Here is a 24,741-nt window from a genome sequence, read left to right as displayed (position 1 = left end):
CCCCGCGGGTCATGTTAGGAATTAATAAAATAAAAACCTAGCTGCTAGAGTCCACTAACGTCGACTTCCCTATGCTGCCAGGACTCTTGCTGTCCGAAGCTTTATTTCAGTCTACTACTCCTCCAACCCTCACCGTGAGTTACTGGCATATCGACATCCACGATGGCAAAAGGCAGCAACGGCAATGTCACCGACAACATTCCTCATGAGCGAGAAGGTCAACATCCGGATTTCAGCGAACCGCCGGCTAGGAAGAAGCTACCCAAAGAGCTACAGGATACACTAGATAATGAGGAGAAGCTATGGGCGGCTCTTTATGAGGGAAAGTAAGTGCACAGTCAATTCGTGCAGCTTTCTCTCCGTCGCGTGCTTCCCTATCTTCACAAAAGCCGGATCATATGGATCCTCAGAATACCTATCTATCTTCCACTTCAAACCCTTTTTAGCGCTCGCCTCACTTCCCAATTGCTATAACCGCATGAGAAATGTACGACCCACCCTAACGCAACCACAGAACTGGCGAATCCACAGACACCTCCCTCCGGTACGCCGCCTACACCTCCCGCATCCGCACCATCCTCCACTCCACGCATCGCTACGTCGCCTACACCTCCGACATCGGCGAGTCCTTCCGCCCCACCGCGCACCCGTATCTCGTAAAGGGCGCCTACGCCATCTCGTGGACCTACCTAGCCGGCGACGTCGGATACGAGGGCTACAAAGCGTATCTGCGCAACCAACGCATCCTGCACCCGGAGAAGAGCGGCGAGGGCGAGAGCGCCACGAGCAGCGACAAGCATGCGCCGGTCATGGACTCATCGAGGAAGCTCGGGGCCGGGTTGGCGGGGGGCGAGGCGGGGTCGTCGCTAGCAGAGGGTGAGGCTGTGCCCAGGAGGATACCGGCGATTGAGGATTATAGGGCTGTGATGGCGCAGCGGGCCGTGTTTCAGGGGATTGCGAGTATGGGGCTGCCAGCGTTCACGATTCACAGTATTGTGAAGTATTCGGGGAAGGCGTTGAAAGATGCGAAGAATAAGACTATAAGGACGTATGGGCCTATCGGGGTTAGTGGCCATTCAGTCTTGCTGAGAACTATATATCTCCAGCATGAATGCGTTTGATTCAAATTTGATTTGGATGTAGCTGACCCGTGTGGTATCCTAGCTCGGTCTAGCAGCCGTTCCGTTCCTCCCTTATATATTCGACAAGCCAGTTGAAGAAGCTGTTGAGTGGACATTCCACAAAGCGTTCGAGACCTTTGGAGGACCGGAAGCTGTGAAGAGTTAGCTAGCCACAAGTAATAAGGCGCTGCGGCATGCTGAGTCAAGGGCTGGCGCTTCTAAAGAGAAAGAGCTGTATGCAACTGCTAGGAGAATGGGATTTATAGAAAGAAGAGATTATGTATCTTTAGGAGGTTGGGATTAAGGGATTTTGCTTGGTATGTAAGAGGCGTGAAAGATGCAGGAAGAACCTTGGGGCATAAAATAGCGCAAAAAGGAGCGTGAGCCATCCCTACTCCTATCGCCAGGTTGAGACTGCTTTTCTTAGCAGGGTTTCGGGTTTGCTCGAATGATGTATAATATATAAAGAATCTACCGATCCTTACCGTATTCTGTTCCTTCCTTGATATCTGATCATCTGTGCTTCTCCGACCCACATCAGAAGCATATATAGATTGCTTTTTGCAATGGCAGAAGCCTCTGTCTAGTTTGGTTCCAAGAAGCATGGCACAAATGGCCCTGAGAGAATTGAATACACTCTTCATCTATTCGCGAGTAGCTATATCAATGTACACGCAGAACAGCAAGACTAGGTGGATCGTTCCTCCAACATGTTGCTCTAAACACTCCCTATCTCCCGGATTGAATGTCTCTAGATGATGCGTGTTAATTGTTACCCCGAGGCAACGATTCCTAGACTGTTGGATTATCCTCAGGAGTCACATGAAAAGTAGTACGGGGTTGGGATTGTCACGCTATGGTTGTACTCGAAGACACTTGAAGATACTCAAAATGGTCGGCGACGTGCACGGTTTCGGCTTGCAAATATCTCGACATTTCCACTACACATTCGTAGTCGTATACTCAAAATTGAAAGTAGTTTTGTTCATCTGCTTGAAAAACACCCCCCACACGAGTAAGTGAATACGCCAATAAAGAGCATTCAGCAAGAGCAGTAGACCAGCCTCGAATCAGTGTGGAGCAACATCTGCGATCCAGGCCAGCAATATCAGAGTGCGTCTCCGCCACTTTCTGTAGAACCTTAGATGTTATAATATAAAATGACACATATCATAATCAGACATCACTTTATAAAAGAGCCTGCAAAAATTAGATAAACATTTCTTTGTTTCCCAAGTCGACTATGTACGCGAACATCCTCTCAGCACTTAGTACCACAACCACAACGCAACCTCAACTCCTCATCCCCTATAACAAAGGTCTAGCTTGTTCCTCATCAAGCCATAGACAGGTATCTAAGAAGTGAAATAGAGCAGACTAAAAAGGAAACTACAAGTGCTTATGAAAGGTAGACAGTTCTGAGTGAGAGTTTGGAAAGAAAAGAGAAAAGTCTGGATGAGACAGTCGAAAGACTGTGTGGGTTGTGGCTAGTTTCTAGATACAGTTAGAAAATACCAACGCCGTGAGTAGGTCCACGTGAGGGTCGGGAAGAAACAGCAAAGGTGTGTAGGATACTCAGGGCTAGCGGAGCGCGCCTTGGTCCCTGTGCCTTTGTGCCCCCAGAACTAAAAGATACATTGGCCCTCATCCTGCCCCATTCAGCAAATATAATACAGTACACATAAACTCATGCAGTGGGCACGATCTAGCCGTTTCCATCCAGAAAAATGCATTTTGAGCTGGTCTCAGTTCCAGCCGAGCGAGTTCTCTGCCATTACGGGCGCTGAAATTTGCGCTGTTCGCACGCTGCGTCCGTTACTGCTACCGCTTCCTCTGCTGTCGCGTCCGCCAGGTGTCGATCGCCCGGGACCACGACCTCCAGACATCCAGGCGGCGCCAATCATCGAGCCGCCGCTGCCGTGACGACTGTTGCTAAGAACAGAAGGGGTGCGTCGGTGTGCCATTCTTTTATTGCGGTACCTTCGAGCAACGAAGAACATTGCGGCACCGTATGCAAATGCGCCACCAATGGCTGCCATAGCAATACCAGCGCTAGTAGCGTTGACAGGTTGGCTTGCGCCGGCACCACCACCCATTGGACCACCATCTCCATAACCAGATGTCGCAGAAGATGAGGGGTTTCCTGATGCAGTAGGGTTACCATCTACAGGAAGAGAACCAGCCAACAGAGGAATCGCGGGATTGATCAAAGAAGTCAGGGCGTTGACCGTAGCATTCTTGTTGTGCCAGAGGAGATCTGGAGGATTTGTCATCTGAGGCAACAGCTTGGCATATTGATCTACTGGAATATAGAACAAGGCCAAAGTTGTAATAAACCCTAGGGATCGCGTGGTGTCATATGGCTTCAGTGTGTTCATTGTTACCTGATCCAGAGTGATGTTCAGACCATCTGCAATTGCAATTGGTAAATAATAGAAGATCTGGTTTGCTGCATCTGATTGAAGGACGAAAGCATAATTAAGCCCCCATTTGAAGCCAACCTGGCACAAGGTGGTATTTGGTGGCTGAGCTGGCACGACTCCGTCTGGGGGTCGAATAATTTTCGGCAGACTGGATGGAATTCCACTCATCATGGAAGTTGGAACTGCAATCGTCGAGGGTTCTTGGTTGATACTCGTCGGCACTTGCACTGAGCTTTCGCTGTTGGTCCCAGTAGGTTGAATTGTGTGCGGTGCCGTGGATGGTGTGTACACAAATGGTATTCCTACACTGGTAGATGTTGGCGGGCTTGGCACACTGGTTGGAACGGCGGGGGGAACGCTTGATGTGATTGGTACCGCGGAAACACCGCTCGTGCCATTGGTTGGGCTTGGAGGAACTGAACTTTCAAGTGATGACAGAAGGCTCGAAAGCTCAGACGCTAGTGGCGCACTAGTCGAGGTCGAAACAAGGCTGGTAGGCGCTGATGAGGGCAGCACGGACGACCCAGTTATTGAGCTCAACGAAGGAGTAGAAATTGGAAGTGTGCTGGATATGCCCGTAGAGATTGGACTAATGCTCGAGACGCCGGAGCCAGTAGAAGCGATAATGGATGAGATATCCGAGCTGGGTGCGGTGACGATACTCTGAGTTGGGGTTGACACAATTGATGGAATGACCGATATAGTGGATGCTCCGGCACTCGACAGAATACTAGAAAGCGGAATTGAGATCCCGGAATCGGTAGCGGACACAATGAGGCTGGATAGGTCAGATGGGACAGGAGTGACAACGGAGACAACACTTGAGACGGCGCTTGGCACAACTGATGGAATGACCGGTACAGGGGATACTTCCGCGCTTGACAGAATACTAGAAAGCGGATTTGGGATCCTAGAATCGGTAGCGGACGCAATGAGGCTGGATAGGTCAGATGGGACAGGGGTGACAACGGAGACAACACTTGAGACGGCGCTTGGCACAANTGATGGAATGACCGNTANAGNGGNNGNTNNNGCNCTNGACAGAATACTAGAAAGCGGANTTGNGATCCNNGAATCGGTAGCGGACGCAATGAGGCTGGATAGGTCAGATGGGACAGGGGTGACAACGGAGACAACACTTGAGACGGCGCTTGGCACAATTGATGGAATGACCGGTACATGGGATGCTTCCGCGCTTGACAGAATACTAGAAAGTGGAATTGGGATCCTGGAATCGGTAGCGGACGCAATGAGGCTGGATACATCAGATGGGACAGGGATGCCAACGGAGACACTTGAGACAGCACTTGGCACAATTGGAACTGAGGTAGGCAAGTCAGAGGCAACTGAAGACACCAAACCGCCCACGTTTGATGTAGTCACAGAATCCAAACTTCCTACACCAGATGTGACCACAGTAACCAAACTGGACACGTCCGAAACCAGTGATGAAAGAATACTTGGCAAAGGTAGGACCGCTGTTGGAGTAACATCTGGCGTCGAAATTGGCGGTGGCGCTGTGTCGCTTACACCCGTTCCTGTTCCAGCCACACCTGAAGTTGGAAGGAGTCCGCTTGGGGTAATGATAGAGTTGTCGGTAACAGTCGGAAGAGAAGCGAGTACAGATGAAAGATCTGGCACCAGGGATGAGACTAATGGGATAACCAGCTGAGAGTCGGTACTTGTCGGTACGCCCGGGACATCAGACGTAGCTGTAACGTCAGGAGCTGAAATGGCCGTGGTAAGTCCAACTATAATTCCTGTCGGAGCTGAGGTAACAGGGATTAATGGAATATCAACCGTGCTGGTAGGAAGGACAACGCTCAATGGAAGACCTCCTGTTGAGTCTACAGAAACAGACGATTGCGCCGCGGCGTCGGGAGTGCTTGAGGGTAGAATGGCCAAGGGCAGTCCAGTAGAACCAACTGATGGATCTGACACTACGGAAGAAGTTGGCAGAACAATTGACGACGGAACAAGGTTGGTGGAGCCAACTGATATAGCCGGAAGGCCACCAGTAGAACTCAGCCCAGCATCTACCGTTGGCGTTGGTAGAACAATAGATGATGGAAGACCGCCAGTTGAGCCAGCCCTAGTATCTGCAGTTGAGATTGGCAAACTTACGCTTGGCAGAAGTGTGAGCTGAGCCGTGTCGCTTGAAGTTGCGGGAATAATAACCAGAGGAAGGCCTATACTTGATCCGTCCAAGGATGAGCTTGGTAAAACGATTGAAGATGGTAAGCCAGCGGTTGAACCGACAACAGGTATCGAGCTTGAAGTCGCGGGAATAGCCAGAAGACCTGCACCTGATCCGTCCGAGGATGAGCTTGGTAAAACGATTGAAGATGGTAAGCCGGCGGTTGAACCAACAACAGGTATCGAGCTTGAAGTTGCAGGAATAATAACCAGAGGAAAGCCTGTACTTGATCCGTCCGAGGATGAGCTTGGTAAAACGATTGAAGATGGTAAGCCAGCGGTTGAACCGACAACAGGGCTTGAACTTGCAGGAATAATAACCAGAGGAAAGCCTGTACTTGATCCGTCCGAGGATGAGCTCGGCGAAACGATTGAAGATGGTAAGCCGGCGGTTGAACCAACAGGTATCGAGCTTGAAGTTGCGTGAATAACCAGAGGAAGGCCTGTACTTGATCCGACCGAGGATGAGCTTAGCAAAACGATTGAAGATGTTAAGCCATTGGTTGAACCGACAGTAGGTATCGAGGTTGTCGGTATAATACTCGATGGCAGTCCCGCTGTTCCAACATTGGCAGTGCTAGAAGTATGGCTTGATGATAGGGGAATCGGCGGAGGGGGAGTGTAGATAGAACTTGTCGAACTCGATGCAGCAGATGACGAACTGGACCAGGAGGTAGAGTTCGCTGGTACAGGTATTTCCGTAACAATCACTTCTGTTACAATCGTCGTCGTAACTTCGGAACCAGTCGCTGAAGTAGATGGGGATGCGTTGCTTATGAGACTGTCAATAAACGACTGCAGGTCCTCTGACGTCTGTCTAGACTTCAATTCTGGGGAATCGGACGAAGTAGGGTCGACGGTTGATGCTGGCACAGTGCTGTTTGTCACTATTTGACGCTTGACATGACGGGGAAAGTAGTATCTCGGCTTCCCATCTGTCTGCCGAGGAGCAGGCATAGCCTCCGCGGTTGTTAATAGTGGCCCAGATATAGACGCCAGCGCCAAGGCCGCTGCCCATATTGTAGTAGAGCTCCGCATGATAAGCGATTATTTTCAATCAATTTACTTAGAAGGTTCGGGTGTAATATTTTCGGGGTTTCTCGAGGTACTTCGAGAGGATGTATCTTAAAGACGTTAGAAAGAGATTATAGATGGGAGGAAGATCCACCAACTGTCAGGGCCTGGACATAAACGAGTGTACTTGACGAATCAAGGAAAACGAGCGAATCTAAGATAGCGCATTAGCTTCCCTCTTATAATAAGGTATCTAACCAGAGTAGATGCTATGTTTCTACGCTAGGGAGATGCGCAAGATTCTCAGGGGAACAAACTCACTAGGCTGACAACGCAGCTATCTAAGAATGAACTAATACTCCAGGCGGAGATGGCGACTTTGGATATACGGACAAGGGCTTAGGTGGAGAGCTATACCATCATCCCCCGCGTCTTCTTAGAGTGTTGGTTTGAGATATTGAATTCGGTTGGTGAATAGTTGTCAGGGAGAGTTGTCAAGACAGGAAAGTCAAACCCGAATTATTCTTTGACACCAGTCTAATCCCCAGGTATCAACCTACGACAATAGAACGAGTCGCTAAGTCGAGATGTGGCTTTCAAAACAAAGAACTTTCCGACACAGCGCGTTACCCAACTTCACCGAACAAAAAAGTCGAGGCGGTATTCCCAAAACCCAGAGAAAACTTTCCAGTTCTGCAGTCACAGGTTTTCCTTCAGGAGTCCAGGCCTTGTCTATTAATCCAGTGAATCGCTTGAAGAAATTGGCTTGCCTCGACCGACGGTTGCTTCAGAGCGCAGCAGTGGAAGTCCGAGATGTTTCAAAGCGACAAAACGAGCGACGTTGGAGTCAAGGAGCGTGAGATATGGATTATGCGCGGGTGAATTAGATGCAGGAAGAACAGTCTGTCAAATGAGCGGTGGTGATTCACTAGGAATCGTTTGCGAAAGGAGCGTGGCCGGAATGGCGTTGGTGTTTGAATTGTCTAAGGGGTAGCGCGAAGAGGGACTGCGACGGCGGTCTGCTCGCACTGCGATGGAGTTATCTGCAGTACTACGATCCGGTCGGGAATTGTCGAGGGTGCGGAGGGGAGAGAGAGGGACGCGGATGTGCGAGGCGAAGATGAGATGGGTGAAAGAAGGAGGTGAGATGAGGCCGACAACGACCAGCGAAGGACCGGGCGCCCAAGCGGGATGGTTTAGCTAGCACAAAGTCGCTAACTCCCTGCAGGCGGTACCTTACAAGGCCTTGGAGCAGAACACCCTCACAAAATCGAAGCCATTAATCCGAGCATAAAGACGCACAAATCGAGCGTGAGCCTGTGCGGAGCCTGGGCCGGGGCAATTCAATAGCGCAACGGGCAACTCGAAATAGGACGGGCGGCCAGTATGATTGCTGCAACACTTGCGGGCAGCTGGCGCGTAAGCGGTGGATTCGCAGAGGAGGACGGTCAGGCACGAGGAGATCTGAGGGCGCAGAAGAGCAGATCGAGGGTCTTGTGCTTTTTGTCACGACGGGCCCAAGCAGCTGGTTCTTTCTCGTCTGCTATGTTGCTCGCAGCGGTGCGGACTCAAGGGAATACCATGTTGCGCAGAGGCAGCACACAAAAGGTTGAGTGATTGATGAAGAGCATGGGCAGATGAGCAAACCAGCATCAGGCCTGTCAGGGCTGCGCCTTATTCTCGGACAATTCAACCGCACGCCCACTCACAGCGCGCGACGTGCAGACGGCCGCTGCGATGCCTGCCAGGGTGCTGCTGAGGGGCCCTGGACTTGTGCAATTTGGGCGCCGTTTCGCAATTTCCATGGGGAGCCATCTTTCATCTCGGCCCATTGCAACGTGCTAGAAGCCACAACAATTATCCATCCACTTGCATAACCCTCCCCGTCAGGTGCCCGTTTGTCCTGCCCTTCAGCCGTCGTCCTGCCACGCCCGCCTTCAGAGCAAAAGTCGCACGCAGCGCCTTCTTATGCTCTCCAGCGCGTCGCTGTTGCTTACCGTTGTTGGCGCGCCTCGCACTCCGTCTTACGACTTCACCTGCAAGGCTTTTATTGATGGATGCAGCCACTCCCTTAGCCGTCTCGCAGTGTCACGCGTGGCAGATTCTGCGCCCAAATCCGTGCAAGCTCGGCTTCTGTACTGCTTTGGTTCCTGAGGCATTCTGCGGGCCTGGACTAACACGGACCTTTCCTGACATCTCTGTCCATTTCAATCTCTTCCTCCGCTGCACCTTGGTATCGAATTCCTGTCGCCATATCGAGTTTCCTGATTTTGGTCGTCTTTCCAAGGCTGCCAAACTTCGAGAGTTTCGATCGGCCTCGTTCGGTTCTCCACAGAAGACATACGCAACGCGTTCGTGCTGCCAGGCTGTGCCGCTAGATGGCTCCAAGCCCTAAGCATCTCGCTCCTTTTTTAGCTCTCCGCAAACGCCAGTGCACCACAATCATCTCATCAGCCTCATTAGGAACCCCGGACATTACCTTTATTCGGCTGCCGAAAAGCTTCAATTTCTCCTAGCGACTTTCCTTTTCACTCGTTTCACCCTCTTCTTTTGGGAGCTTTGACAGCATCCTTTTCTCTTCATGTTTCATCTTATCATTTTAAGCATAGCTTTGGCTGCATCTGGAAGCCTTGCCTCAGAAATGTACCGCTTTTCCCTAGACACGAGACGATCCCTACCAGGTGTTTGGGACCCTGAGCTTTTCTGGAGAACAAGCACCTTTTCCTCGCTTGATCACGCAAATTCATGCGTTTAAAAAAGCACTCAAGTCCTCATCCTTGCCCATGTTGATTCAATTGCCAAGTTCCGACCTAAGAAACATCCATTTGGAATAGGTCGTGCAAGGAAAACTTCACAAGAAGAAAGACGGCTTGCCTCAACCACTTCGGTACGACCTAGCTCAAACCATGAATTCGCCATAACCACCAGAAGTAGTTAGAATATTTGATAACCGGACGGCCTCTTGAGCAAGTCTCTTCTCTGCGACATAAGCCTGAACTCATGAAACCTGGTCTTTAACCAGAGCTACCGTACTCCTGATGAAACCATTGCCTTTCTGTACGTTGGTAACTCCATCCTGATGTCTCCATATTGCTGCACCATTTTAACCGGTCGAGCTTTATGGCACACATTCAAACATCGCTTCAAGGTCACAAAGTGTCACATGAGACTATTGACCTTATTTCTAAAATTAAAGAACCAAGATGCTCATTCGGATTATTCTGCGATCCGTAATCTGTTGCTCTAGACATTCAATACTTGCTGGACCTGAGAACTCACAGTTACTGCTTATAGGGCAAAGAAGCTCTCCTGGAGTAAGAAAGAAGAAAGTATGCAAGGCTGCTGTTATATAAAATTACGAAAATACTGTGGGTGGTTTCTTGCGATATAGCCATATCGAAAATGGTATCCAGTTTAGAAGCACAGACTCATCAAGATTAGCGTTCCAACTACGATCAAAGTTAAATACACTTGAAAGAATTGCTCATTACATCACCCAAACGTACTCCTTAGGTCACGCTCTCGCCAAATTCTTATCACATTTAGTTGGCCCAAGATTGCAACTATGTAAACGTAGATCTAGATTGGTCATCACGATGATTCTTGGCACCGGCCCCTCACATCGTTCACTCCTTCATCTACGCCTCCTCCACTGCTTTGCTTTGCCGCTATACGCTGCAACCGGCTAATACACGCAAGCACCTCTTCCAGACTCTGCACGATTGCATCATAGCAGTTCTCAATAGCCAAGCCTAGACGCTTACTCCGCAACTGACGCGTTTCTGCATTCCTTCTCGTACGGCATCTCACAGTTGGCAGCCTCTTACCTGCAGTATGAGATCTCTCTCTCCTGATTTGACAATATTGTACACGTGGATTGTTTCGACATCCCGTTGCGAATTTCAGGCGTACTAGGAAAGTGGTTGTAATCCTTCGCAGTCATCATTAGATAGAATAACTAGTACACGAAACTTAAGCCCCATAGTAGCACCAGGCCCTCGGGGCAATTCAACCCGTTATCATTCTCAAAGGGTTATTTGCGTCATCTCTTTACATCCTGAGGGCATAATTCGTCTCTTATCCCTCAAGTAATCCCGCACGTACGTTTCTCTACGCTAGTTCAGTAGCTCAACACCCTTTAGAATCATATCTTGCAGCAACACCGTATTCAGAGTATGCATCTGTTGTCAATACCGGCCCCATTATGCCGTGACCTAACATTCCGAAGTATACCTTGATGCCAGATACGCTACTCACCATTCCATAGACTGACTTGGCACTCAGGGCTGCAGGAGCTAAAGCGTCTCAAACGCGCGGCCTAAGAGCATTTTCACAGTCCCTCAACGAACTCTGTGGGGCACTTCCGTCGCCTCAGCAATTAAAAGAATCGCTCCAAAGGACAGTGGGGACTATGCTTGTTTAGTGTAGATGAAGATGCGCAAAAGTCTAAGGTATTCTCTACATCATAGAATCTAGCTCCCGATTTCATGTTCGATTCGTAATCTATGTCCAGGTGCGCTACCTCTTTGGGTTTAGTGGGGTTCTGACACCCGTTTTTGGGTATCGTTCTCTCGCTTAGTTAACCGCCGTTTTTAACGACTATAAAATGCTGTTACTTTTACTGCCCTCTCTACCAACTCTTTCTCTTTTAAATTCCACTTTTACCTTTATTATTATTATTATTAATTCATTGCTTAACGTCTAATACGGATCCTAGCTCGACCCACGCAGACTACTCCGTATATATAGGAGAAAAGTAATATTAATAGGAAAAAACCCCTTGTATATTTAGGAGAGAAAGGCCCCATCCCATGCCATTGAGGCGTACGCCAAAAGAGGCCCGTGCGCGAACACCAAAACATCAATACGCGTCTCCGCCGTAGTGTCTATATAGCTTTATATATTAATTAAACCACTATAATGGGCCGTAAACTTACTTCTAATAATACAGACCTTGTTAAATCTAATTATTCCAAAGCATAAGAAAGCCAAAATTCTACCACCCGAGCCCTAGCTACTGCCCGATTTTAAACCATTTCCTATTAACTCTCCGTATACCAATGGCGCACCAAATAATCTACTACACGTTAATCCTACCAATCCTCTTATATGATTTAGGCTTATATAGACGGACGACTTACTTAAAGAGCTTACCGCATATACGAATAAGTATATAAGGCTTTACCCTTACCAAGAATATAAGGATAAAAGTAAGAGGATTATAAGGCCTTAAAAATAGAAGCCTACCTCTTTAAGGGAGCTTCTTATATTCTTAGCAGTAATAATTTATATAGGCCTATTACTAGAAAGAGATATTAAGGAATACTAGACAGCCTCCTATAAAAAAGGATTTAACTATTTTATAGTAAGGGAGAATATAAGTAAAGATCGGTAGCAGTAGATTAATCTAAAGCTTTATATATTAACACTAAAGCTTCTTAGTAACGAGATAAAGGAGTCTCCTTTTAATGAGATTGCTATACTTAACGACACCCCATATAACCGTTTTCGGCTCTATTAAAAACCTAAAACCTACCTTATTATTAATAAGACGATTGTTTAATTTACCGGCCGAGCTTTTAAAATAGTTAATATTCTAAGTAAATTAATACTAGAAAGCTTTAAAATATAGGCTATTATAAGGGATATTATTATAGTTATCTTGAGTTGCCCTTTAGACAACCCTTAGACGCCCCTTAGATAGATACCGGTTACGTATTAGAGGCACGTACCCGTGGTATATAGTCTCTACAATCCTAGAGACCTTATCTTCTAAAGAATTTATCTCCTCCACAACCTATCTATTCCTATAATTGTGCCTTATAGCCCCCTATCTATAAAGTCCCTTTATATTTAAATCCTTTCTACTCTATTTAAAAGGGCAGCTAGCTTAAAGACCAGATTTTTTATTTTTATTTTTATTTATACCTACTATTCCTCCCTTAAAAATCTCGCAAACGACCTAAATAGAAACTCTACGGATACCCTATAGACAGCCGTCGCTTTAAGGTAGAAAGGTCCCTCTAATAGTAAGAGATTATAATAATATAAACCTCTAGGCAAGATAGCTAAATAAGCCTTAATACCTAGATGCGCTAGGAGCTTAAAAACTCTTATATAATAATAATAATAATAATTCATTGCTTAACGTCCGATTTGGATCCCTATTAGGCCTACGCGGACTACTCCTTATTTACATATAGGGAGAAAACTCTATTTAAGAAAAATGAGAAAACCCCGTAATCCATCTCCCTGCCTTTTAGGACTCGCCTACTTAGCGCCTATGAGTCGCCTGTGGTGCTCTACTACCTTATTATTTAACCTCCTTAGGAACCACTGCTGCCGTAACAAGCCTACGGACGCGCTAGTATTACAAACTTTTACTCTATTACTGTAGAGTTACTAGGGGGCACCTGCTGCTCGCCCCCTTATCTTCTATTACCATTTCCCTTGCAACCCGGAACTGATTTAGTATATTTTAACTAATAAGCCACTAGGTGACCGCCTTAAGGCCTTTTTATATTAAGAGCAGTGTATTATAGTTCTCTGTGCCAGCTGCTAAGAGCATTGTTTCTTAATTAGTGCGTAGGGGGCATAGCAGTATTATGTGTTTTGGTGTCTATCTTGGCCAGCCGCATTTGCATCTCGGGTAGGTAGTTATATATTAGCTAGTAATATAGTAGAGTTTAATATACCTACTTATCTAGGCCTCTATCCCAGTTTTCTAGTACTTTAGTCCTAAACTATAAGCAGTTAGCTGCCACTACTAATTACAGGGAATTTCACCAGTTCTTTTGGATATCTTATAACGGTATTACCCGAGTACTAGTCTACCCCCTAGTAGTCTATATAAGAGTTTCCTCCTAGAGTTAGTACGCTTTTATATAGCTTAGGAGCCTTCTATAGCCTTTAGTTTCACGCCTTCTTTATTATTTCCGCCGGTGTAGGCATAAGCTGCCGTTTCTAGGGGTTGCAACTCCTATCTTCGCGCCTACTAACGTAATCCTACGGAGGCGTCATAGCTGCATCCTGCAATATAGTTGGGTATACCTTCTACGGACAAGGCTAAGCCACTGCCTCTCCCGCCTGAGTAACTCCTGTTTACTCCTTAAGCATATCTTACCGGCGAGCCGCCCTAGAGGCGAACGGTTCCGTCTATTGATATACTAACACGCGTATCCGTTCTCTCGAGCCACGTAGTAGTCTCTCTGGCCAGGGTGTAATCCTGCCTACCTACTAGGTGCACTAAAGGTTAGAGCCTAGTTAAGGGATAAGGTCCTTAAAGCCAGCAGTGGCTACTACGTACTACGCCCCGCGGGAAGCCAGTAGTAATATAGGGGCGCAACACCCTATATACTACTAGTTCCCATTTCGCGTTGCCTGTGAGAGTCTCCTCATGATAGGCCGACCGTGTCTTGCAGGAGGGGGGCCGTAGAGACCAGGTCCCGCACCGGGCGACCTGCTCTCCCCCCTCCTACTAACCAAGCTTGTGTCCCCCCTTTTTATAAGCTGGCCTGTGTCTCTAACTGTCGAGTCCTCGTCCGACTGGCCTGTGTTTCCCCTACAGCCTCCCCCATATGTATGCATCAGGTTGCGTGCACCACGCCTATTAAGACCCTCCTGTGAGTCGCCTGTAAGTCGACCGTAAGTCGACCGAAACTCTTATATACCTACGGCTACTAGTAACGCTAAAGAAAATATAAACACCCTCTATAATAGCTATAACGCTACTAAAAAGCAGCTAAAACCCCTCTATCCCTACTTAGGCTAATTAAAAGATTAAGCGCTAGAAGTAACTTTAAGATCTTCCTTTAAGCTAGAAATTCTAGAGAAACATAGTAATATATCTAATTAGGGATTTAACTAAAAATCTCCTGGAAGACTAATAGCCTATAATTAGTATAGTGGTGGTATATAGACTGCTTATAAACTAAGTAGGCCTACTCCTTTAGGTAACTTAGCCTAAATACTAACTTAAAACTTAAGCCGTATAAGGCAATATATACTAACTACCGGCGCTAATATAACTCCTATAGTTGGAGTTTCTTTAAGTCTAAGGCTAAAAAGTTAGGAGCTCTAAACTAATCTCCTTTAAGGAGAATATTAAGAAGATATTATAAGGCTTTTAGAAGCTATATAGGAGGGAGCTACTAATAAATATATTAGAAACCTCTAGGGCCAGATTAAGGTCTAGTAGAGCTTAATCTAGGCTAGATAAAACCTTTTATACCTAGGCTAAGACTAAGGGCTCTTTAGTGGTTACTTTATATTAACCTAAGGAGGTATAAAAAACTTAAAGAGAAATCTATATAATAAGCGGAAAAAAGATATAGTCTGATTATCTAAGGCCTATAACTTAGATAACTAGGTTTACGAAATAGATAGCTTTTTTAAGATACTAATAATATAATAATAATAATATAAAATAATACTAGAGAACGTATCTTATAGATCATTAGTAAAATTAAAGATCTATTACTAAACTAAATTGTATTTAACTAGCTTAATAAAGATTAAATTATTATATAGCCATAGCTATAGATCTCTTTTTTAAAAAAAATTAGATCTAGGATCTGTATATTATATAATATAATAATATAGAGTAATTCTAGAATAGTATATAGTATAATAATAAAGATTTCCGCTAGTTTATAAACTTTATAGAAACTTAAGCTTAATAGATAAATCTAAAGCCCTTTAAGAATAGGGATAGTAGTATCTGTCAGGGCACTGAGCAGGCTGATGGAATGATACATATGATGCTCTATGAGGAAGAATCTCAGGGGCTCGAAGGCCCCGAGAAGATATCTACACGATGGCCCGCGCGCTGTCACGTGACACGTCGCTGAGCTCAAAGAGACTGCCCAAGTACCCCCCCCTACCAACAGTATCTATAAGAAAGAGAAGATTAGATTTATCTAGGCTATAATTAAGCTATTAACTTATAATAAAATAAGGCGTATAGGAGCCCTATTATAGGTTACTATATATACTAATTTTAAACGAGCGGTTCTAAACATTAAGGATATAGTAAGGAACTAGAACCCTTTTAATAGAAAGCTAAAGGGTTACTAAAAGTATAGGCACTCTAATAGTAATGTAGAGTAGACCTAACCTTTAAAGAACCCTTTTTTAAAGAGAAACTTAGAAGGGTTAGAGCTAAAAAACCTAAGTAATAAAAAAGAGTTTTAGGGCTAATCTAGCACCTATCTAATACTATTTAGGAGACTCTAAGAAGCTAAGAGAAAACTTCTCTAGAGGTAAAGCTTACTAGAAGAGTAAGGAGGGCAATAATCGCACTAATAATTTAAAAAAGAAAAGCCCTAGTTATAGACCCCTCCTAGCTATAGCTAGGGTAAAATATAGAAGAAAAGACTCTTTATATTACTGTTAAGCTAAAAATAGTACTCTCTATAGGTAAGATATATTAATTCCAAGTACTATATAACAGCGGCGCCGAAATTAATCTTATACAGTATAATTTGGTAAAAGAGTATAAGCTTATCCCGTTGCTAAGGTAGCGGAAACCTATTATAGGCTTCCTAGATAAGTATTAGATTAAACTATATAGGGTATATAAACTTATAGTGCTCCCCAATAGCCCTGGTGAACTCGTCCCGATAAGCTGCATCCGCTCGTAGTAGAGATGTCTGGTGCACCTCCCACGCTCTAGCGTAACTAGGGGGCAAGCCGTGATAGCCCGACGGTTGATCTCCTTTGTTGGGTAATATCCTTTTGAAGTAGCGGGACTTCAATGTGGCACCTTCAAGGCATGAGATGAGGGCGTTCTTCTCCTTCTCATCGGCGTCCCAAACTTTCATCACGTATTGTTGTGGCGAGTACTCTATCCCGTCTCGGTCCATGTAGAGATACTTTTCGTCTCTCTCTGGGTCGTGACGGATATCTAGGGCCTTGACCATGGCCTTCGCCGTCCCAAGCCCATTTTCCATTGCCCAATGGAGAATCGTCATGTTTCTATACCGCCACTCAGCACTGGTTACACCAGCCAGGAGGTGCATCGTATCTTTCTGCCGGTCCTTCCAGTCCGATTCTTCGTTGGCGATCTTACACCAAGGGTGGGGCTTCGATGCGCAGACGCAAGCAAGCGGTACCATGTTGTCGAACTCTTCTGCTTTGTGGTTTGGATCATGGATTTTTAGAAGCCATTTAACGAATTTAGGCAGCGCCAGAAGCGCGGCGAGATGAAGCATTCCGTCGTTCGGCGTCATCTCTCGCGTTATGAGGCGAAAGGCTTCGAAGTTGCCCAAGTATAGAGAGGCTTCACGCAGAGGGAGCTCGTCTGCGGCGTCTAATAGGTCCGAGTCCTTTTTGAATACCTGTGGGTACATACCCAGGGGACCAAACGAGGATCCGGGAATCACATAGTCTGATATTCGGTCTCTATCCAGATCGAGCAGAGCTTTCAAGATGGGAATGCGCGTCTTGTCCAGTAGGCAGCCAAAAGCTGCAGATACCTTTGTTAGTGGCGTCGAATACGCCGGGAGTGCTGCACCGTTTTTCAGTCGTAAGGAAATACAATATGGTAGACGTGCAACATACCTGCATCTCCTCGAGACAGGAGTACGAGGATAACGTTGTTTTCAATCCTAGGCTTTGAAAAAAGAGCCCAGATCAGGGCCGTACATGGTTCAGGCTTCCAGCTAGCGCAAAGGCAGTGATCCATTTTCGCTGAAGCAGACACCCCTTGGCCAAGGAGAAGCTTCAAGAGAGTGGTCCCCTTTGGGAATTTTCGCATACATTGGAACGCTAGCTCATCCTGATCAATCTTCCCCAATCGGGGTTGTTCCTCAAGACACACCTTAAACCACTTTATGATTTCCCATTCCTCTTGGAAATTGTCCAGAAGCGCTTTCAGAACTACCCTCCGCTTTGCATATTTACTGAGCGCTCGAAACTCGGCTAACGCTCCCGTTTTGGCAGCTACAGCAAAGCAGTGACCATTGTCTTTGTTTGGGTCCGCACCCTTTGTCAGGAGTAATTGCAAAAAGGAGATATCGGGACAACCGCCCTTGAAACTGTCTACAAGGGCTTTAGAAATGGACCGTTTGCCGATATTCCATTCCAACAGGGGACGATAGATCTCCACTCGTACATGCTTTTTGAGCAAGGGAGTCTTGCGCACAACGTCAAATGCCACAGCGGCCATGCTGTCGTTGACAAGGTATTGGGTCAGAAGTCTCACAGCCACGAGAGAGTTCGGAGAGTTCGCGCGAAGGGCAAGGGAGAACGGCTTGCCTTTATGATAGCCGGGGGAGGCGCCATTTTCGAGAAGTAGTTTCGGAAAAGACAAATCACCAAGGCCATCAGCCTTCAGCGAGTCAAGGAGAGCCTCAGAAACATCATCGCTTGGGATCCCTTTGGGCAACAGATGTTGGTAAATCCAGTATCTCCTGTCCGAAACCATCGTGATTTGCCGGGCATGTTTAAACGTTCTCACTACTGTGTCAGCGCTCTTGATGCTGCTAACTAGCACGTCGAGCAATTCGAGAGAAGATATTTCTAGCGCTACTTTGAGGCTTTCAAATTTAACTTCGGCGCCGTATGCCAATAATAGTTGTGGCAGCTGCACGCACTCTGGAAGGCTCGTAACAGAATGAGCTAGTAATTTTGACATGTCCTCTGTCAATGCCCCAGCACTAGGGGCAAGCAGGGATTCAAAGATTTCTTGTTTTTCGTTCCAAGTTATCGTAGATGATGCTGTTGCAAGACATGCCTTGGTGAAAGTGTGTGGAGCAGCTACTGCTTTATGACGAAGGAGGAGCCGAAGGCCTGCAAAATCGCCGGATAATGCAGAATATATCTGTTGCAATAGCGATTCTGATTGTCCAATCTCGGCCGACTTCGCTTTCTCCAAAAGAAGCCTCATAACATCAAGTTCCAAGCTTCTAGGTTGGGCATAAGTGGCGGTATGAAATGCTGCAGTTAATGAGGTAATGCTCGGGTTTGCGGAGAGAATCCTATCGAGAAGAATAACATTCTTTTCTCGGATAGCGAATGAGAGGAGGACTCCATTTCTAAGGTTTACATCCAATCCATGTCGAAGGAGACACGGAACGATCGCGGTTATATTAGGATTGCTTCTCAACTTTTCAGAGGACCACAAAGTATTCAACGCAGCATCAGCATAACAGGTGGAGCTAAGAAGTAGTTCCAGAGCCTCCGAGGTATAATACCGTGGATCAAGAGCCATGAAGAACCCGGATTCAATGCTCGCTCGGCTGGGCGGGCACGATGCGCATAGTATTTGAAGCAATTTGAAATTTGATGTCGTGAGCGCAATGCCAAAGGAAGCGCCGCTCGCGTAGTTTGCGTCAGCGCCATGTTTCACCAAGAGGCGCACAATATCCAGTCGGTCTTGCTTAGCTGCGGCCAGGAGGGTCTGGTGGATTGGTAGGCCAGCCGCCCCCTTTTGAAGTAATAGCTTGATCATATCCAGTGCCACGCAAGTATCCATCACGCTGAAGGCGACGGGGATAGCCTTAGACAAAGTCTCGCTTCGCGGGCTAGCATCGCATAGCATTCTGAGTATCGATAAGTTGCCTCTCCGCGCGGCTACCAAGACAACATTGTTGGCGTCATCGCCGACTCCGTCCACGGATGCTTTATGCTGAAGCAGAAGCAGAATTAATTCAGAGTCTACATCGCCCTCTTCAGACACTAGGCTCTGTAGCGGAATGCCGAGCTCTTGAGGCAGTACTCCTTTCTCGACGAGAGCTTTCATTGCCTGTAGTCGGATATGCCTTGGTTTTAAGACCATTGCGGTGGGTATTGTGGCCGAGAGGAGCTTTGCCGAGCACTTGCTCCGAAGAAGGATGCTGAGAACGTCGAGGTCCGCATTTTCTAGGGCTATCTGTACAGCAGAAGCTTGTTCAGACTCAATTGACGCGCCATAGAGAATCAATTCATCAATGAGCTGAATGTGCCGTCTTTGCACAGCACGAATCAAGTACGAGTCCAGCGGCTGACCAGCCAATCCTAGCGGGCCCAAAATTCCCACGAGTCGTAACATGTCCGACTCTGATGTTGAGCTGGGCACGAATTCCAGTGCCAGTGAGATGGGCGAAGTGAACTTGCAACTTTTGAACAACTCCAGTATGTCAAAGTCCATGTGCGATACAGCCCAGTGGAATGCGTTATGGGGCTCCATGTCTACAATGACGCCAGCGTCCGCCAAGAGTTTGATCAGTGGGAGTTGACGAGTTTTCACGTCCTTCACCAGCTCTTGGCGAAGAACCGGACTGTTCGCCACGAATTCAGATTCAACAAGCACCGTGAAAAACTTGTGCCTACGTCCGTCGTCCTGGACACGGGACGCAATTTCGCATGCGAGCTGGCGAACATCGCGGGGGCACTCTCCAAAGGGGCGTCCGTAAGCGAGCATGATTGCCGTGGCCGGGAGATTCTGCAGTTCTAGTGCTTTCTGGAGCAGATGCGTGCAAACCACGTCGGGACGGTGAGCGAGGCACAGTAGTAGGAGTTCAGGAGATCGTATCCATCTGGCTTCCAAGCTCTGAACTTCCAGCTCCAAGCAACCCCGCCAGGCTTCGACGCTCATCGCGTTTGGGGCCGACAACAGAAGCCTCACCAGAGCAACATCGTGAAGCTTGACACGCTCTTGGATAGCATCTTGGCAGGCAGTAGAAGCAACGGCACCAAAGCTGAGAAGTACCTCCATTGCGCCCATTGAGTACTTCGACAGTGCGATTCTGAACGCCTGGTCCAATGCATCCTGATCCAACCCAGCCTGGCACATCAAACGGATGTATTCAAGGTTATCTTGGTCACAAACCTCGTCTAGCCATGTAATCTTGGGAACCATGTCAGATGTCGTCTCGAGAGCCACAGAGGATCTAATCTTGAGAGCCACGGATGATATGGACTTAGGAAGCGCGGAAGACCTGGGTTTTTTGGAGCGGCTTTCCGTTCTCTCCTCCAACTTTGGATCATAGAAGTGACACCATAGCTCCCCCAGAGAAGCTACGGATGCGTGAGACAGCAGTGCTTGCGCAATGCCAGGCACTGGGAGCGGTGTGCGAGACAGGAGACCATCAAATGCTTTTGCGACCTCATGCTTAGTGAAAATCCAATTAGCTATATTGCATTTTACCTCTTTAGTTTTCTTCGACCTGAAGACATGTCGTTTCTGCTGGTCGGGTTGCCGGTAGCCAGGCTCGCTGGTTCGTTGTTGGACGAGCAAGGACCGTGCCTCACCGATGTTGCTTAGAAGGAAGGCCTCAAAAGCATAAAACTGTGGCTCGGCTAAAGTCGGAATCCGCTGTGGTGGAGATAGCTCAGTCTCGTGTAGAATGGCTGCGATTTGACGGTCGTGAGCTGTGGTGACAGCCGAGCCCAAATGGGTAGGTAAGGAAAGATATGGCATGCTTGAGCTGGCGAGAACAGATGCGCCTGCCAAAAGTGCGGAATAGGTGAAGGGGAGGAAGGAATGACTAGACGAAAGCGCGCAGCAGCTGGCCTCCGATCAGGGGAATGCGTCCAATAATGAGACAAGGCACCAGGCACAAAATAATGCTGCTTCACACGACTTATCAGGCTACTTGGACTGATCATTGGCCAAGAACCAAAAAACACGCCCAAGAGGCGTCCTCTATGTAACCTTAGCCAATGTTAGCCATTAATTTGACCAACAGGCGTGACGTGTCCAATGCAATGGCTGGCCAAACCCGTCATTAGGTTCAGCGTCGGATCGTGTCGTTTCCCAGTCGTGCGAACCATAAAGCAGGATACCCCACGCTTTTGCTCAGGGCCTCATCTATCCTGGCCTCCCTTTAGGTCTACATAGCTCAGCAACCCCAACCACCAGCTCCATACAATCCGTATTTTGAGCGCAGTTCTACATCACTGTCTCTCCAACATGGCCTCCAACCTACCTTCCTACACGTCGCCCGGCTCTGTGTCTCGCTCGAAGACTTCGCGAGACGAAATTCGATTGTTGGCAGACGAGATGCTGCGAGCCTCGCTGACCCGCGGCGCCGCCTCGCTGACCCGCGGCGCCGCCTCGCCTGCGTCGGTGTCTTCCCTTCCACCCTCCTACCGCCACTCTGCAACCCCGGCATTCCCGCCTCCCGCCGGCCCTCCCAATCCCGCCGACTTGTTGAGCGGAATCCCGGCGCCGCCAATCGTGGGGTCGGCCTCGATCACCCGCGACAGCAAAAGCAGCAGTGTCAGCGGTGTCAGTAGCTCGTCGCCCACCGTCTCGGCTGCCGATGCCAAGGCACGGGTGCGCCATCTGCAGCGAGAAGTGGAGCGGGCGAAGGACGACATGCCGCAGCGGGCGACAGGGGGATTATTTAAAGCAGCGTGCTCGACCGACTTGCTGTTCCTCATCGACACCACGGGGTCGATGTACAGCTATATCAACGCTGCTAAAGAGCAGGTGAAAAGCATTGTAGACGACATCAAAAAGTCCTTTCTCAACGAGTCCGAAGTGCGTGTCTCGGTGGTGAGTTACAAGGACCATGGTGACCACCCGAACATCGAGTTCCTCGACTTCACGCCGTCAGCTGATCAAGTCTTCGAATTCCTGGGCCGTTTGAACGCCTCTGGCGGAGCCGACGCCCCCGAAGATGTGCTCGGTGGCATGTACCAGGCGCTGAACGCATCGTGGAAGCAGCAAACACGTTGCATTATCCACATTGCAGATGCACCGCCACACGGCGCCGGCGTATTGCACGACTTTGACTACAGCTCGGATCACTACCCCCATCCTGGGAGTGAGCCGCATGGCCTTACCTACGAACCACTCCTTAAGCAGTTGATCCAACTCAACGTCAACTACGCCCTACTCCGTATCAATTCTTCCACGGACCGCATGGCCTTGGCCTTCGCCCAGGTTTATGCTGCCTCTAGTGCGGACACCAAGCTTCTCCCGTCCAACGTTTACTCTAGCCAAGTGAATGGCATGCACTCTAAAAGTCGCAGCAGCCTTTGGAGTGGAGCACGTACCAAGCAAGCCGATCTCCAGTTTGAGGAGATAGAGCTTGGCACCACGTACAGCCAGCTCCGGCATTTGGTGGTTAGGACTGTCACCACATCTGTTTCTCGCACGGCGGGTCGTATGTCATTGGCATTGAGCACCGTACCCAAGCTTAGTGCTGCTGGTGTGAAAAGTAAGAATATGGCTACCGATCTTGCCGCTATCAGGGAGGATGTGGGTAGCGGTGGGAGCGCCAGGGAGATGTATCTCGAGAAAGGCCCGCCGCAGTGGGACACACCCGGCTGGCTTAATGAGACGCTGGTGGTCGAGGGGTTCTGTCCCGATATGGTGCGGCAAAGCGCCAATTCGCTCAACGAGATGATGGACGCCGATGAGAATATCAAGCTGAGCGTTGCACAACTTACTATCCATGCGCGGTCGAAGCCGTTTGCCGAAGGCTCGGTACGCGTAGCCTCTTATGCCCGCACAGCAGCCTCGACTAGCAAGTTCGTGGTTAAGTCCTTTAAAGACGACAGCAAGACGCTCGCGCACCTCGCTGAGGATATGCGGATCCAGGCTCTTTGCAAAGCTTTCGCTCTCGAGTTTAACGGTCTACTGAAGATAGAGCCCCCGATTGATTTCATTGTGACGACGTGCCTACAAAGCAAGGCGAAAGTAGGGTCGGAAGGGGGGTGCCTCTCGCTTGAGCCCTTTATCGATGGAGAATACATCAAGTATAATAATAACAGCATGTTTGTGAAAGAGGATCCTCCCGACGAACCCGACCCGTTCAACCAGATAGCACAGGCCTTCTCGCACTTTACCTTCGAGCGCTCATGGGGACACTTCCTAGTGAACGATTTGCAGGGAGTAGGCCACTTGCTGACCGACCCAGCTATCCAGACGCTCGACCACGAAAGATTCAAGCTAGCTGAAACTAACCTCTACGAGGAAGGCTTCAAGTTTTTCTTCGTCGCCCACGAATGCAATTCCATCTGCCACAAGCTAGAGCTCAAGAGCAACCGCGAGATGGTTATCTCAGGCAACTACAAGTTTCGAGAGCGCTGGCCCACTATAGAGCTCACCGTATGCTGTTCCAATAAGCTCTGCCGCCGGATCGTCCGCCTGGCGAGCACCCACGAGTCCGACAAGTTCCCCGGCTACCACTGGTGCAGCGTGTGCTGGCCGCAGCTGCAATTGTCTATGATCCGCTGGATCTGCATGGCCCCCGGCCCAAACCATGAGTTCGATATGTCCAAGTTCTTTTACGAGTCTCAGGGTCAGCTTGCGCCCCGCAGATGTCCCATCCACCTTGAGAAAGACAAGAGTGTGTCGAGCGCGGCCGTGGTGGGTGGAAGCCTATGGAGCAGGATGAAAGCTAATGGCCCTAAGCGGTCTATCTCTGGGAGGAGCTGGTGAGCAGTTATCAGGTGTCTGATAAGGGCATCAAAGCTATCACTTGAGGACCTGCGGAGAGCGGAGGGTTGTGAATGGAAATACTGGAGATGACAACCCTATAGACGATGAAAGTCGGGATTTTAGTCATAAAAAGGTGTAATCTTAGTCCCGCGTTACTAAAATAGGCTTAAATCTTCAGGTAATCTATCTTCTAATTTATCGGGTCCTAGTCTCACTATTAAAATACAGTAAGACTAGACCTGCTTTAGGACTAAAATACACGCAAAAAAGAGGGACTAAAGAACATTAAACTTCTCGCGCCTTTAACTTCTTCATAAACTCTACTAAGCCGCCTATTAATGTAGAAAACTGCTTAATTTACGAACCGCTTATAAATTCGATACCTTCTTTGTCTTCTTTGCCTGCGATTTAGCTATCTTTGCCTTCTTACGCGCGCTCTATTTAGCTTTAATTATCTAATTCTCTACTACCTTTTAAGACGCCTTACGCGCTATTAATACACCTATACTAGTATATAATTACGCCTCTCGAGTCACGGATGAGGTGGTCAAAGCAGCAGCGGGGAATGAGAGTAATGGAAAAGAAGTAATGGCGCTTCTCCTTGGGCAGCGGG

The 24,741-nt window shown here is 48.0% G+C and overlaps 5 protein-coding genes across 5 annotated transcripts; 2 read left to right on the top strand and 3 right to left on the bottom strand.

The window, feature by feature from the left end:
• Positions 1-2: 2 nt before the first annotated feature.
• K441DRAFT_661615 (uncharacterized protein) lies at positions 3-1,776 on the top strand. Its single transcript, XM_067648900.1, has 3 exons — positions 3-326; positions 515-1,064; positions 1,165-1,776. Exons 1-3 carry the CDS (start codon positions 163-165, stop codon positions 1,285-1,287), a joined length of 837 nt encoding a protein of 278 aa, XP_067502818.1. The 5' UTR covers positions 3-162; the 3' UTR covers positions 1,288-1,776.
• A 1,090-nt stretch (positions 1,777-2,866) lies between these two features.
• Positions 2,867-3,724, bottom strand: K441DRAFT_613025 (uncharacterized protein; the record flags this gene model as incomplete). Its single annotated transcript, XM_067645633.1, has 1 exon — positions 2,867-3,724. Exon 1 carries the CDS (start codon positions 3,713-3,715, stop codon positions 2,867-2,869), a length of 849 nt encoding a protein of 282 aa, XP_067502817.1. The 5' UTR covers positions 3,716-3,724.
• Positions 3,725-6,598: 2,874 nt separating this feature from the next.
• K441DRAFT_506863 (uncharacterized protein) lies at positions 6,599-6,778 on the bottom strand (the record flags this gene model as incomplete). The annotated part of the gene is made up of 1 exon (XM_067642061.1): positions 6,599-6,778. A coding segment is annotated over one exon (180 nt), but the record flags the coding sequence as incomplete, so codon positions are not given.
• A 9,480-nt stretch (positions 6,779-16,258) lies between these two features.
• On the bottom strand, positions 16,259-21,168 carry K441DRAFT_661612 (uncharacterized protein). The gene is made up of 2 exons (XM_067648899.1): positions 17,315-21,168; positions 16,259-17,261 (listed from the first exon to the last, which is right to left on the bottom strand). Exons 1-2 carry the CDS (start codon positions 21,153-21,155, stop codon positions 16,318-16,320), a joined length of 4,785 nt encoding a protein of 1,594 aa, XP_067502815.1. The 5' UTR covers positions 21,156-21,168; the 3' UTR covers positions 16,259-16,317.
• Positions 21,169-21,737: 569 nt separating this feature from the next.
• Positions 21,738-24,128, top strand: K441DRAFT_566400 (uncharacterized protein; the record flags this gene model as incomplete). The annotated part of the gene is made up of 1 exon (XM_067643742.1): positions 21,738-24,128. The coding sequence occupies one exon, from the start codon at positions 21,738-21,740 to the stop codon at positions 24,126-24,128; it is 2,391 nt and encodes a 796-aa protein (XP_067502814.1).
• Positions 24,129-24,741: the final 613 nt, after the last annotated feature.

Source organism: Cenococcum geophilum (genome assembly GCF_001692895.1).
Source record: "Cenococcum geophilum 1.58 unplaced genomic scaffold K441scaffold_27, whole genome shotgun sequence".
Lineage (NCBI taxonomy): Eukaryota > Fungi > Ascomycota > Dothideomycetes > Gloniales > Gloniaceae > Cenococcum > Cenococcum geophilum.
This window is presented reverse-complemented; position numbering and strand designations above follow the sequence as displayed.

Excerpts from the sequence above, each read along its gene's own strand:
- K441DRAFT_661615 (XM_067648900.1), top strand. The coding sequence starts at position 163 with ATGGCAAAAGGCAGCAACGGCAATGTCACCGACAACATTCCTCATGAG. Across the intron at positions 327-514 it reads GCGGCTCTTTATGAGGGAAA|AACTGGCGAATCCACAGACA; the intron begins GTAAGTGCACAG and ends ACGCAACCACAG. Across the intron at positions 1,065-1,164 it reads GGACGTATGGGCCTATCGGG|CTCGGTCTAGCAGCCGTTCC; the intron begins GTTAGTGGCCAT and ends GTGGTATCCTAG.
- K441DRAFT_661612 (XM_067648899.1), bottom strand. The coding sequence starts at position 21,155 with ATGCCATATCTTTCCTTACCTACCCATTTGGGCTCGGCTGTCACCACA. Across the intron at positions 17,262-17,314 it reads CCTGTCTCGAGGAGATGCAG|CACTCCCGGCGTATTCGACG; the intron begins GTATGTTGCACG and ends AAAACGGTGCAG.